The sequence below is a fragment of the Chiloscyllium plagiosum genome, unplaced genomic scaffold, assembly GCF_037043375.1.
Source record: "Chiloscyllium plagiosum isolate Xiang-an unplaced genomic scaffold, Cpla_swu_hap1 HiC_scaffold_36, whole genome shotgun sequence".
Lineage (NCBI taxonomy): Eukaryota > Metazoa > Chordata > Chondrichthyes > Orectolobiformes > Hemiscylliidae > Chiloscyllium > Chiloscyllium plagiosum.
Window position 1 is genome coordinate 33,424,874 of NW_028270174.1, and position 13,516 is coordinate 33,438,389.

The window sequence follows — 13,516 nt, forward strand, 5'->3', positions numbered from 1 at the left end:
CAATTGTCCAGCTTACTAATCTTTGCCTTTTTGTATTTTTCTTCTTTCAAAACTTGAAGTAATCCTTACCTTCCTCTATTGGAATACCTGAGTTCGCATATCCCTTTCTTAGAACCCTTCTTTCTCACTGGTATATCTTTGTTATTTTCTTCAATGTTTGCCAAGTACGACTATCCCAATAGGATGTTGAGGATACAAATGCAGTTTCTCAAAAAAAAAAGGTAAATTTAGTCATTTACATGCACAAAAATTACTGAAAAGTGCATCAGATGTAAGCTACTTTAGTATGGTATTTCATTTTTCTTTGCCTTCTTGATGTAGCTGATGGCAATCAATTGTATATTAAAAATAAATAACCCAATTGTTTTTCTATCATTTACAGATATTAAGAACACTTCCAATTACAATTCTACTGAACTAAAGTATGAGTCTTTCTTAACACAACCTTCACTATACCTTCGTGCTGAGAGAGTAGGTTGTCCTGTGCAGCAAGTGTGGTGTCAGCATATTCCCAGCATCCATCTGGTTCAGTACATTCTTTCCGCTGTACTGATTGGCGTGGGGTACCCAGTCTGTAATGTTATGACTTATACATTGTATTCAAAGATTCTTGGACCAAAGCCTCAGGTAACAGATGTTTAATTAGGTTACAATGTCAACAGGCAATGAATAAAGATGACTCTCAATGACTCGAGATTTCTCAATAACATGCTCTTCTAGCGTGTGCTTGGTTGTATTATCACATGTTTCTATGTGTAGTGGTGATCTTTTGCTTTCCAGCTTATATTCTTGCATCTTATTTTAAATGTGTAATCCAAGATTATAGTCAGAGAAAGTACATTAACTGCTACTTCAGTCTTTTGTCATTTGAAAATTAGTGTCCTCAATTTCACAATTCATCATTTAATTTTGAATGAAAGTATTCAAACAAACATTCAGCACCAATATTCTGCCTTCCTTTAACCAAGAAGCATTGTAGTAGTTTGCATTTGGAGTCTTTAACAACTGGTTTAATAAAATGACAGACGTTCCACCTGACTGACCAATTAAAACAAAATCTAGATGAGAATCAGAGCAAAGCCAAGCTCATGCTAACCAGTCTCAAGAACTAAACATATACCTGGCATTGGTTTGCTCACCAATAGACAAATTGTGTAGTAAGCAAAATTGAATTGAAGGCTTACTCACAGTCAGATCAACTATGACAGAAACCAGGCTGAAAGGTATTTCATTTGTTAGCTATGTAGTGGAAGGTAGCCTACTAGAAGGAGTTGGAATAAAACTTCTGGGCAAAAATAAAAGTCTCCTACATATGCTTAATTTGACAAATTTAAAAGCTAAATTATTTTAACAATACTCACTATTTATTTTTCAACTTAACCACAGCATCTGCTTCAATTTAATTAAGTATTTACTTGATCAAGAGTGTATGACATCGAAATTTTGTTCTCACTTTTAATCTTATAGGGTGTTTATATGGGCTGGCTAACAGCCTCTGGAAGTGGAGCACGCACACTTGGACCTGTGTTCGTTAGTCAAGTTTACACTCATTATGGTCCTCGATGGACATTTGGCCCCATTTGTGGGATTGTGATGGCAGCTATAATACTTATGGGTCTGATATACAAGAGACTCTCACGATTCTCAATCCAGTATCAGAGACTGCAGTAAAGATGGGCCAAAGAGAATAACCATTTTGTATCCAGCCTTGGAAAAAAAGCACACTGATGAAACCTAACTGATTGCACTTTACATTTTATATGGGCTGCTTCAAATAAGTGGTAGGGGAAAAACTGCAAGTGTTATTTTCTGCTTTGTATCTTGTTGTAATTTACTTGATTTTATTTAATATACAACTTATCTAATGGATTAACAACTTTTACAGTAAAATTGATGCACTGATAGTGAGATTTTGTGATAACTTTAAATAAAGAATTTTAGTGCTAAGTCTGAAATTATGAATAAAGTATTATGAACCATTTGATATTGTATGAAATAGATTAATATAAGATTCTTAAAGAAAACTTTAAGAATCCAATCTGTACGGTTGGTGTAAATTTGAAAATAACTGATCTTAATTGGGTCACTTAAAATAGTGGTTTTTAAAACTTATCCTCCAACAATAAAATTCACTTCTGTAAAAGCTCTCATCTTTTCTGACCCAGCTATTCTTTTTTGACACAGTCTTCAACATCTGTTTTCTATTTCATGGTTCATAACAGAATAGGGCTGAAGAAGGGCTCATGCCCGAAACGTCGATTCTCCTGTTCCTTGGATGCTGCCTGACCTGCTGCGCTTTTCCAACAACACATTTTCAGCTCATAACAGAATAGGGAAGTGAAAACTATCCAGTGGAATGGATGGGTGATTGGATTGTTGAGATAGTTACAAGTTAGAAAACATCATGAATGCCAACTCTTGTTATCTTAAGCAACCTTCAGTTCAGCCTCTTTGTATTTAAAAAAAAAAGGATACACGCCTACAGTAAATTTTAAAATTGCAAAAAAGGGCAAAAGATCTTGAAATGTGAGTTTAAGGGGAATTCAGTCAAACTAATTTTTATATAGCAGTAAACTAGAACAAAAAGTACAAAACAATTGTTGTATTAAAATAGTCAACTATATACAAAACAATATAGTACAAATATATGCACAATATACATAATTTACAGTAATGACAGGGAATGATGGCAAAGTCTAGACTTGTTTTTGTAAGATAACTATCAATATCACAATATAGAAACAATTCATGCTATTTCAGCAATGGATGCTAGTTTCATTCACTTCAGCAAATCATTACTTTTCAGGCGTGTACTCAAGGTTGGACCCCAGAGATTAAAACCAAATTAGTAAATACTTATTGATTTTAAAACCAGTCAAAATGCATAAGTACTGCAGCCAAATTTTCTTAACATTTTCCACATTAGCAAGTAATGTTATATTTTCTGGTATTTTGCAAATTGCTTTGTTTCGATATTTCAAGATTTCAAAATGTGTTAAAAATCCAGGATTAAAAAGGTTCCATGATGCTGATGTTGTGTAACAGGATATAGAGTACAATTCTGAATTTCATTTTGGAGGAGGAATAGAAAGAAGTGTTCTACTTACAATAGATGAAAAAAAGTGTGAAGCTAGAACATGCCTCAAATAGATTAATGCTAAAGTGGTTGAAATCAAAACAGTGACAAAAGTATATATAATGCCTATATAAAATTGTCTTTCAAAACCAAAGTTCATGAACAAGTTTATATAATTTGTATAAATCCCTTTTATACATAAAGCAGACAAATACAATTCAACAATCTACCACTTCAACATTTTAAAAAACTGTTTTAACATGACATTGATGTTCATTCAAAATACACTTAAATGAGCAATAGAAAAATAAAAGTCTTCAATGTACATTAACAAGCATTACAAAATATACAGACTATTTATAGCATATTTACACTTTGTTTTATAAACTTCAGCTTGAACTTGGTTAGTTGTTAATCAAATTTCATACTTTTTAGAAAAAGCTCAGTTTTTCTCTGAAAACATACTGTATGACAGTATACGAGTAGAAAATGTTGTTAAACTTCTGACTTCACATTATAGCAGATGAGCTTGCTTACTGAATTGTACGTTGGTTTGTTTGATTTGCCAGTAATCCTAGGATTGAAGAGAGGCACTGTAGTTTCCCTTTCACATGGTCTGGAATCTTCTCATTTTGCCCATACCTATCAAAACATAATGTATGTTTTTCATGAAGGGGAGGATGATGTGGTCAGTTCTACTTAAAATCAAAATGAAACAAACAAACAACAAAAAAAAACTGCAGATATTGGATACCTGAAATAAGTACAGAAATTTCTGGAGAAACTCAGTAGGTCTGGCAGCATCTGCAGAAACAAAACAGTTAAATGTTGAGTCCAATGTCCAGTTCTGACTCAAACTGTTAACTGTTTTCTTCCCACAAATGTTGCCAGGTCATAGTTTCATTAGCAAATTCTGGTTCTATTTAAAATCATTATACTTGACAGCTTTTAAAAAAAAAAAAGTTAGTATACATTCCAAAATGCATATGACATGGGAGGACAAAAGTGTAGTGATGAAAGTGCGACAAAAATTAAAGACAGGTGGTACCAATAAAAAAAGATGCGATACTCAGTTGTTTGCATCAAATAGCAAGATACTGGAGCAAGAAAGGAATTTAGAGGCAGATTATAAATGCAGCATGACTACATAATTTGAATTATGACAAAACCATAAAATGAAAAAGGTATAGATCAAAAACAGTTTCTTTTCACAAATGCATTTATAATTCCAATCTTTTACTTAAGCAGGTAGTTTTCAACAGATTTATAATGGTGCAAGTGTTGTTCAGTTCTTAAGTACCTGTACCAGCTCTGGATGAGCATCATTGACTTGGTGCCATTCTTTTACCTTTGCCTGTAATCCCAAATAATGTTTCTATATAAATAATTATCCAATGCCCGCTTGAATGTATCAGTCGAGCATATCTCCATCTCAGGCAGTGCATCCCATGCCTCAATCATCATGAGTCTCTCTCACCACATTTGCTACTTTTGCAAATTACCTTCATTTGTGCAAATTCATTTTTCATCCTTTTGAAAAGGGGTATGGTTTCTCACCATGTACTCTAACCAGCCCCCTCCTCATTTTGAAATCTTCCATCTTACAGAATGGAAACAGACAGTTTGGTCCATACTGACCAGAAGCCCAAATTAAACTAGTTCCACCTGCCTGCACTTGACCTATATTCCTCCAAACATTCATCTACCAATCCAAAATGTCTTTTAATCATTGTAACTGTACTCACATCCATCATTTCCTCTGGAAGTTCATTCCACACATGAACCACTGTGTATAAAAAACATTGCCCCTCATGTCTTTTATAAAATCTTTCAGCTTAGCTTCTCTCCAAGGAAAAACAGTCCCAACTTTCAAGTTTATGTTCATAACTGAAGTTACCACTCTAATAAACCTCTTTCACTCTCTCGAATGTGTTCACATCCTTCTAAAAAGAGTGCAGCAGCCAGACAAAAAAAAATGTAATATCATCTACATTGAGGTTTATAGAAATGTCAAACATTTTACTATTTAGCACAACAAAATTCAAGTTTTGTAAAAAAAATGCTAGTTCCATGATAGAGTTCTACATATACAACTTGCATAACAGCTGTTTGCAGTTTGAAGTTCATTTTCACTAAGTCTATTAAACTTCAGCCTTTTTAAAGATTTAAAAATTTATCCAATCACAGAGCAGAGTTTTTAGCAGTTTCATGACCACTCAGACTGAGTATGGAGAACTCTGCTACAGAGATTTTGCACAAATCCATCTGTTGAAGCACTTAAGATAGCAACTGTTACCTTTGAAGAGACCCAATGACAGAAGAAAATATTCTAAAATGTATGTTCCATAAAAGAATTAGTTTGATGAATCTTTAGACCCTCAGGTGATTTGTTTTCTTCGAAACTGCTAGCCCATATATAAAAAAGGAGCTGTAGCATGATAATCAGTTCATTGCTGGGATGCTGAAATGTTGTAAATAGATGCTTGTAGTCAGGAAAAGATAAAATGTTATCACGCCATTACATAAGCTAACCTTTGAAAATATCCTTCCTGAGATGGCTGTGCCACTGGCTGGGCCTACATTTATTGCTGAGCTGTCCATGTGTTAGAGGTAGACCCACAATGCTATTAGGGAGGGAGCTTTGAAAGGCAAACTTGCAGGTGGTGGTGCTCTTACCACGTATCTGCTGCCTTGGTTCTTCTGGATGGAAGTGTTGTCTAAAGGAATCTTGGTTAATATATCCAGTATATCTTGTTGCTGTTACACAATACTGCTGAGTACTGGGAGCAGAGTGAGTAGGTGTGATGCCAACCAAGTGGGCTGTTTTGTCTTGAATAGTGTCAAGCTTCAAGGGTTGTTGGAGCTTTTTCCAAGTAAGTACTACTTCACACTTCTGACTTGTGCAAACTTTTGACTGGGTTTGGTGAGTTAGGAGGGGACTACAGGATTCCTTACCTCTGATCTGTTCTTGGAGCCACAGTATTTGTATCCAGTTCAGCTTCTGGTCAATGCTAACACCCAGAATATTTATAGGGGGAGAGTCAGTGGTGGTAATGCCATTGAATGAGAAGGGACAATGGCTACATTCTCTTGTTGGAGATGGTCATTGCTTGGCATTTGTTTGGCGTGAACTTTATTTTGCTACTTTTCAGGCAAATCCTTCAGAGGTGTCCTGCAACTGAAATTGGCAGACCTTCTCCAAACAATCTTCCTTTGTGCCTGGTAACACTTCATCCAGTGTCTGGGACATTGCAAGGTACAGTGACATGCATGGAATATATCAGGCTCCTGTTCAACTAATCTGAGATAGCTCCCTCAATTTTGGGACTCGCTCCCAGATGGTACTAAGGAGGATTCTGCAGTGTCGACACAGCTATTTACCATTGTAATTTCCAGTTTTTCGTTGATGCTGTCCATACGGTTTCATTACTTTTGAGACTTTCTACTGATTGTTACAAGTGCCTTGCTCAGCTATTTGAGGGGACAGTTAAAAGACAACCATGTTGCCGAGATTGGAGTCAAATGTAGGCCAGACCAGGTTAGGATAGCAGTTTCCTTCCTGAAAAGGGCACGAGTGAATCAATTGGGTTTTTCTGACAAAAAATGGTTTCATGGTCATCATTTGACTTAAAATTTCAAATATTTTAAAAATTGATTTCAAATTCCAACTGCCATGGTGGGATTTAAACCTGGATCCTCAGAACATTTCTAGGGTCCCTAGGCCATTGCCTCCCCATACCCATTTGGGGTATCTCATCTGATAAATATCAGAGTTTTTTTTATTAGATTAGATTACTTACACAGTGTGGAAACTGGCCCTTCAGCCCAACAAGTCTACGCCGACCTGCTGAAGCGCAACTCACCCAGACCTATTCCCCTACATTTACTCCTTCACCTAACACTACAGGCAATTTAGCATGGCCAGTTCACCTAGCCTGCACATTTTTGGATTGTGGGAGGAAACCGGAGCACCCGGAGGAAACCCACGCAGACACGGGGAGAATGTGCAAACGTCGGTCGGTCACCTGAGGAGGGAATTGAACCCAGATCTCTGGTGCTGTGAGGCAGCAGTGCTAACCACTGTGCCAAAACTTGTTCCACACCTGTTTTTTTTAAAATCATGGAATACAGTTCTAACTAATCCATATAATTGAGCGTGTTTGTCATACATAACATTACGACATTAAAAATAATTACCTGATTGCTTGGCCCTGAGGAGATGTGTAAATAACAGATGCGACTCCAGCTTGCACCAGGAGCTGGGAACCATCGTTAAATTGAACCCAGACTTCACCACTGATTAACTAACAAGTAATAACAAACATTTGTAGGGTTAGCATTTTATCCCATTATTTAAAAATACAATTCAATAAATGAAACTGTGCTCTCAACTTCTATTTTGATTCAAGGCCAAAAATCAAAATCTTTAACTTTCTGATACTTGGTGCTAGAAGTGCTCATTTCACTCTTCACAGGGGACTGCATATGAGCAACTAATACTTTCAACAATTGCTTTTCAAAATAAACTCATCTACTAGTATAGTTACTCTCCAGAGACACCTATCATTCCGGTTCACAGCTTATTGTGGTTTGGCCTGTCAGCCTCTTTCCACTGTAAAGAACTCACTGTACAGTAAACTACAAAAAAAAAGTGCAATAAAAACATCCCTGGCTTTTTGTTGACACCCAATGTTAAACAAAGGCACTCATTAGAGAACTAAGACAGTTCTTGGAGATAAAACACATATGATCTAACTGGCCACACGCTAGTAGATCGAAATCATAAAATAATGAGAAGCTGGCAGTACAGAAAGAGGCCATTCATTACACTATGCCTATGCTGACCGAACAGCAGACAGGTGTCATTCCTGATTCCAGCATTTTGTCTGTAGGTCAGCTCTTTATCCTCAGTTACCTGTCCAATTCCTTTCCAAAAAAGGACTTTGTGTCCTACTTAATTTCTTATGAAACATGCCTACTTAAAAGTTACCTTTACACAGGCATCTGTAGAAAACTAATGCACAGAAAAAATGATTCTATATTAACGATTGTGATATAATAAACTTCAGAACTTTAATAACTGGTCATGGTTTGAAAGAAACAAAGATAAACTGTTTCACCTGGAAAGCAGCAGCAATAATTGTGTCTGGAATAACCTATTCCAGGACAAGGACAAACTTGTACAGGAATTGAAAGCAATTGGCAGTGTCTGGGAAAAGGTGGTGTGAAGACTACATGAAAAAAAAGTGTTTTGGCACCTGCTTGATAACTAGATGCCTCATGCCACAATGACAGATGATTCCCATGCAGAGCAATTTAAGGAGTTAACTGCAGAAAAGCTATGTCTTCAAATAGTTAAAGCCAAATGTAATAAGGAACAAAGAACCTACTTCTAATAAGGCAAGCTGCAGATTTGCAATATTTTGGATGAAAGGACCTTAAATAATTAATAATATTACATCATAGACCTGAAGAACAAAAAGAACTGTACAAGAATTCAACACCAGAACAATACTGCACGAGGGTTAAACTCTGGATACTTGCAGAGACAGACATTGTTGGTTGGAATTGTAGCTAAATTCCATCATTAATCAGGTAATAGCAAGTTGACTTGAGAGACAAGATCCCTCCAGGAAGCAAGTTTATTTTGGTTGCTACATGCAATAAAGTTTAAACGATTATTTCAATATTTGATTGATTGAGAGATTTCTTAACAAGTAGCTGAATTAAAAAGTAACAATAATTTAACCACAACACTATTGACAGCTCGTGTATTAACATTCATTCTTACAAAAGTTAAAAATACCACCAATCTTAAATTTCAGATTTCAAAGCAAGTATCAGGACAGGTTATCTGTAAAACGGAAGTTTAGCTGGACATCCTTGCTACTGTGGGAGAGCACAAGGCTTTCAAGTTTTGCCTTCTCCTACCACCTTGTGCTTTGGAAAATCATGGCTACAGACCCAGTGTTGCTAGTCATAAATACTGACCTGATTGCAAATTCTGTAAGTTTTTGACATTTCAAATGAGCCAAAATGTCCTCATTTTAATAGCACTGATACACAGCACACCTTTAAATCTAGACACTTTTACTTAACAATGCTATTGCATCCTTCTGCTAATTGCCAACTCAAACATCTATGTATAAATTTCAGAGCTAAAGGGAAGACTGTAGAAGTGTTCTAAATTTAATGTTTATAGTCTAATTAATTTTAATCAATTTTCTGCAAAAAAAAATTAACATGACATTTTCAAAATTCAAGAGTTTACTAATGGAAAACTGATGAACAAATATAACTTGAAAATTTTACTATGTTGTATTTGCTTCCAATATAATGTGAATACTTTACAATGCTGGGATGAAAGTTTTACCAGTTTTGACATTCTAATTAGAAAACTATCCTTAAGAAATTGTCAACTGCTAAGAATACAAGTAGTCAGTTGAGAGAACACATCTTGGATTTCCTATCTTTGTGATTAGTCAGGAGTTGGATAAGTAACACTGAATATCCATTTCAAAATTCCTTCATTTTTCCCCTTCTTCTGGTAGGCATGTTTCGTGCCTTTGCACAAACATGGAAAAAGTGAGGACTGCAGATACTGGAGATCAGAGTCGAGTGTATGTTGCTGGGAAAGCACAGGTCAGGCAGCATCAGAGGAGCAGGAAAAATGACATTTCAGGCATAAGCCCTTCATCAGGAATGAGGTTGTGGGCCAGAGCTGAGAGATAATTGGGGAGTGGGTGGGATGGGTAGCTGAGACATAGATAGGAGAATGAAGGGGAGGAAGAAGGTTATAGGTCTGGGGTGGGGGTGGGGTGGAAAAAAAGAGGGATGGACAGGTCCAGAAGGCACTGCTGAGTTGGGATAATGGTGGGGTGGGGGGACCGCAAATGAGGAAGCTGTTGAAATCCACATTTATTCCGTGTGGATGCAGGATCCAAAGGTAGAATGAAGCATTCTTCCTCTTGGCATTGGTGGTAATGGTTTGGCAATGGAGGAGGCCCAGGACCTGCATGTCCTTGACGGAGTGGGAGGGGGAGTTGAAGTGTTCAGCCACAGGGCATTGGGGTTGGTGGGTGCAGGTATCCCAGAGATGTTCTCTGAAATGATCCGCAAGAAGGCGTCCTGTCTCCCTGATGTAGAGGAGACTACACTGTGTAATGGAAGCAGTAGATGACATTGGTAGAGGTACAGGTGAATTTCTGACTGATGTGGAAGGATCCCTTGGGGCCTTTGACGGAGCTGAGGGGAGTGACGTGGGCACTGGTTTTGCACTTCCCACTTGGTGAGGGGTAGGGAAAGATGTTGGGAGTGGGTGCGTGCTGGTGGGTTGCGTGGACCTGACGAGGGAGTTGCAGAGGGAATGGTCTCTCCAGAACGCTGATTCAGGGTAGGGAGGGAAATATAATCTTTGGTGGTGGAGTCTGTTTGGAGGTGGCAGAAGATGATGTAATGTATGCAGAAGTTGGTGGGGTGCAAGGTGAGGATGGGGATGGGGGTGGGGGGGGGGGGGGGGGGGGGGGCTGTTTTTGTTGCCTTGGGAAGGGTGGGGCTCAAGGGTGGTGGTGTGTAAAGTGAAGGAGTTGCGCTGGAGGGCATTGTCAACCAGGTGGGAAGGGAAGTTGCGATCATGGAAGGAGGCAGCCATCTGAGACTTTGCGGTGGAATTGGTCAACCTGAGAATAGATGCGTCGGAGGAATTGGGAATAAGAGATGGCATTTTTACAGGAGGTAGGGTGGCAGGAGATGTCATCTAGGTAGCTGTGGAAATGGGTGGGCTTGTAGTAGATGTCTGTGGTTAGTCAGTCGCCAGAGATGGTGAGGGAGGTGTCCGAGATGGTCCAGGTGAATTGAGGTCAGGGTGGAAGGTGGTGGTAAAGTTGATGAACTGTTCAACCTTATGGGAGCACAAGGCGGTGCCGATACAGTCAGTCATCGATGTAGTGGAGGAACAGGTGGGGGGGTGGAGCCGGTGTAACTGCGGAAGATAGACAAACAGGCAGATATAGCTGGGTCCCACGTATGTGCCCATGGCTACGCCTTTGGTTTGGAAGTGGGAGGATTGGAAGAAGTTGCTGAGGTTAAGGACCAGTTCAGCCAGGCGGATGAGGGTGTCAGTGGAAGGGTACTGGTTGGGACAGCGTGAGAGGAAGAAACAGAAGGCTAAGAGCCCTTCGTCATGACAGATCGATGTGTACAGGGACTACATACCCATGGTGAAGATGAGGCATTAGGCGCCAGGGAAACGAAAATCTTGGAGGTAGTGAAAGGCTTGGGTGGTGTCATGAACGTAGGTGGGGAGTTCCTGGACTAAGGGGGACAGGACGGTGTCGAGGTAGGAAGAGGTGAGTTCAGTGGGACAGGTGCAGGCCGAGGCAATGGATCGACCGGGCCGGCAGGTTTGTGATTCTTTAGGAAGGAGGTAGAATCGGGCAGGGCGGGGTTCACAGAAAATGAGGTTGAGTCCATCTTCCGCAGTTACACTGGCACTACCCTCCATCTGTTTGTCCACTACATCGATGACTGTATCGGAGCTGCCTCGTGCTCCTATGAGAAGGTTGAACAGTTCATCAATTTTACCAACACCTTCCACCCAGATCGTATTTTCACCTGGACCATTTCAGGACATCTTCCCTCCCCTTCCTGGACCTCTCCATCACCATCTCCGGTGACTGACTAACCACAGACAACTACAACAAGCCCACAGATTGGGGGAAGGATGAGTGCGGGATTTGCTACGAAAGTTCACTAAACTGGTTCCTCAAGAGAGGGATTATCCAATGATGAGTGATGAACATACCAGGATTTAAAACATGGGGCAGCTGGAGAAATTGCCAAAAATATCACAAGTAGTCCACACAAAAAAAAAAAGCAGACAGGAAAGTTTGTCAGTATTAATTAATGTTGGCTCCTGAACAACTGCAGAAATATTTCACCAAGAAAACATGCAAAATGTGAATGGAAGAGCACAGACATGGAAGAGCTGGAATCGGAGGTGGGGCTCCTTCAATCTCCTATTATATCAATGTCTCCTGCCGGTTGCTCCAGCTCCTAATTCTTCTACACTTGCTCTCCTTTAGAGAGACAATTTAAAATTGGATGAGCAAAGGGTGGAAAGGAAGTATGTTATCAGAGGAACTGGAACAGCAGCATGAAAATGACAAGAAATTTGAAAGCAAATGAAAACAAACAATTTGAGTTGAGTCAGGGCAAGGGGGAGAAAGAAATGAACAGAAATAAAATTCTCCAGATGAAATGCTCAGTTTAGAGTTGATGAATAAGTTAAAAACATACATAATAGGAATAGCGCACTCAGTCCCTCAAGCCTGACCTAAGTACACAGCTAATAATTACTCCACATTTCCAAATATCCCTGATAACCTTTCATCCTCTTTCCTTTGCTAAATCTGCATACCTCTTCCTTAAACAATGTTCAAAGACCTTGCTCAAACATTTGAAGAGCATTTCAAAGATTCATACAGCCTGAAAAAGACTCATCTGCCTTATATATCTGATCCCTAGATTCTAACAGTGATGCCTATTTTTAAAATTTGCCCACTACATAAGCATACTTTTCACACTCATGAACACTCAGGATCTTGTGTTTCAATCACATTGTTTCTTAATCCAAACTTCAGCAAATAAAACCCTCGCCTGTCCAACCATCCCTCATTAAACAACCCATCCATTCCAGATATTAATCAACAAATCTTTTCTGAACTGCTTCCAATGCATTTACATCTTTCCTTCAACAAGGCAACCACTTCTGCACACAATACTCCCACATGAAGCATAACCACCTTACTTTTACAGTCATTTTTCCTCCTAAATGATAACAGCCTATTAGCTTTCCTAATCACCATAGCAGCTTTTTGCAATTCATGTGCTAGGGCCACCCAGATCCATCTGCATCTTTCACCACTTACGAGTGCAAAAAGACACTAAGAGCCAAAATGGACAATTTCACATTTTTCCAAATTGATCTCTATTTGGCAGATTTTTACCCATTCACACTACCCATATCCCACTTCACAACTTAAGGTATGTCTCAAAAGGCCATCAGCATATCTCAAAATCATATCTTTAGTCCCTGCATCACATTTTATACTTGGTACTAGGTAATGACTTGGGTCAGGTGTTAGATTTAGAGGTAAGAGAGCACTTTGGTGATCGCAACCACAATTCAGTTAAGTCTACTTTAGCGATGAAAGGGACAGGTTTATACTGCAGGTCAAGAGTCTGTTTTGGGGCCACTGTCATTTATCATTTTTATAAATGACCTGGATAACTGCATAGAAGGATAGGTTAATAACTTTGTGGACGACACCAAAGTCGGTGGAGTTGTGGACAGTGCAGAAGGATGTTGCAGGTAACAGAGGGACAAAGTCAAGAGTGTGGTGCTGGAAAAGCACAGGTCAGGCAGATTCAGAGGAGCAG

At 38.9% G+C, this 13,516-nt stretch overlaps 2 protein-coding genes across 3 annotated transcripts in view; one reads left to right on the forward strand and one right to left on the reverse strand.

Moving 5' to 3' along the window:
• Positions 1 to 2,120, forward strand: part of mfsd8 (major facilitator superfamily domain containing 8) — a 55,097-nt gene extending 52,977 nt beyond the window's left edge. For both annotated transcript variants that reach the window (XM_087980087.1, XM_087980088.1), the window contains 2 exons: positions 383 to 627; positions 1,468 to 2,120. In XM_087980087.1, the coding sequence (XP_087836213.1) occupies positions 383 to 627; positions 1,468 to 1,671 (449 nt within the window). In that variant the 3' untranslated portion in view covers positions 1,672 to 2,120. The remainder of the gene's footprint in view (positions 1 to 382; positions 628 to 1,467) is intronic.
• A 467-nt stretch (positions 2,121 to 2,587) lies between these two features.
• The window catches only part of plk4 (polo-like kinase 4 (Drosophila)), a 67,285-nt gene continuing 56,356 nt past the window's right edge, over positions 2,588 to 13,516 (reverse strand). The window contains exons 15-16 of the mRNA XM_043674183.2: positions 7,274 to 7,380; positions 2,588 to 3,718 (exon numbers count right to left, since the gene is read on the reverse strand). Of these exons, the coding sequence (XP_043530118.2) occupies positions 3,610 to 3,718; positions 7,274 to 7,380 (216 nt within the window). The 3' untranslated portion in view covers positions 2,588 to 3,609. The remainder of the gene's footprint in view (positions 3,719 to 7,273; positions 7,381 to 13,516) is intronic.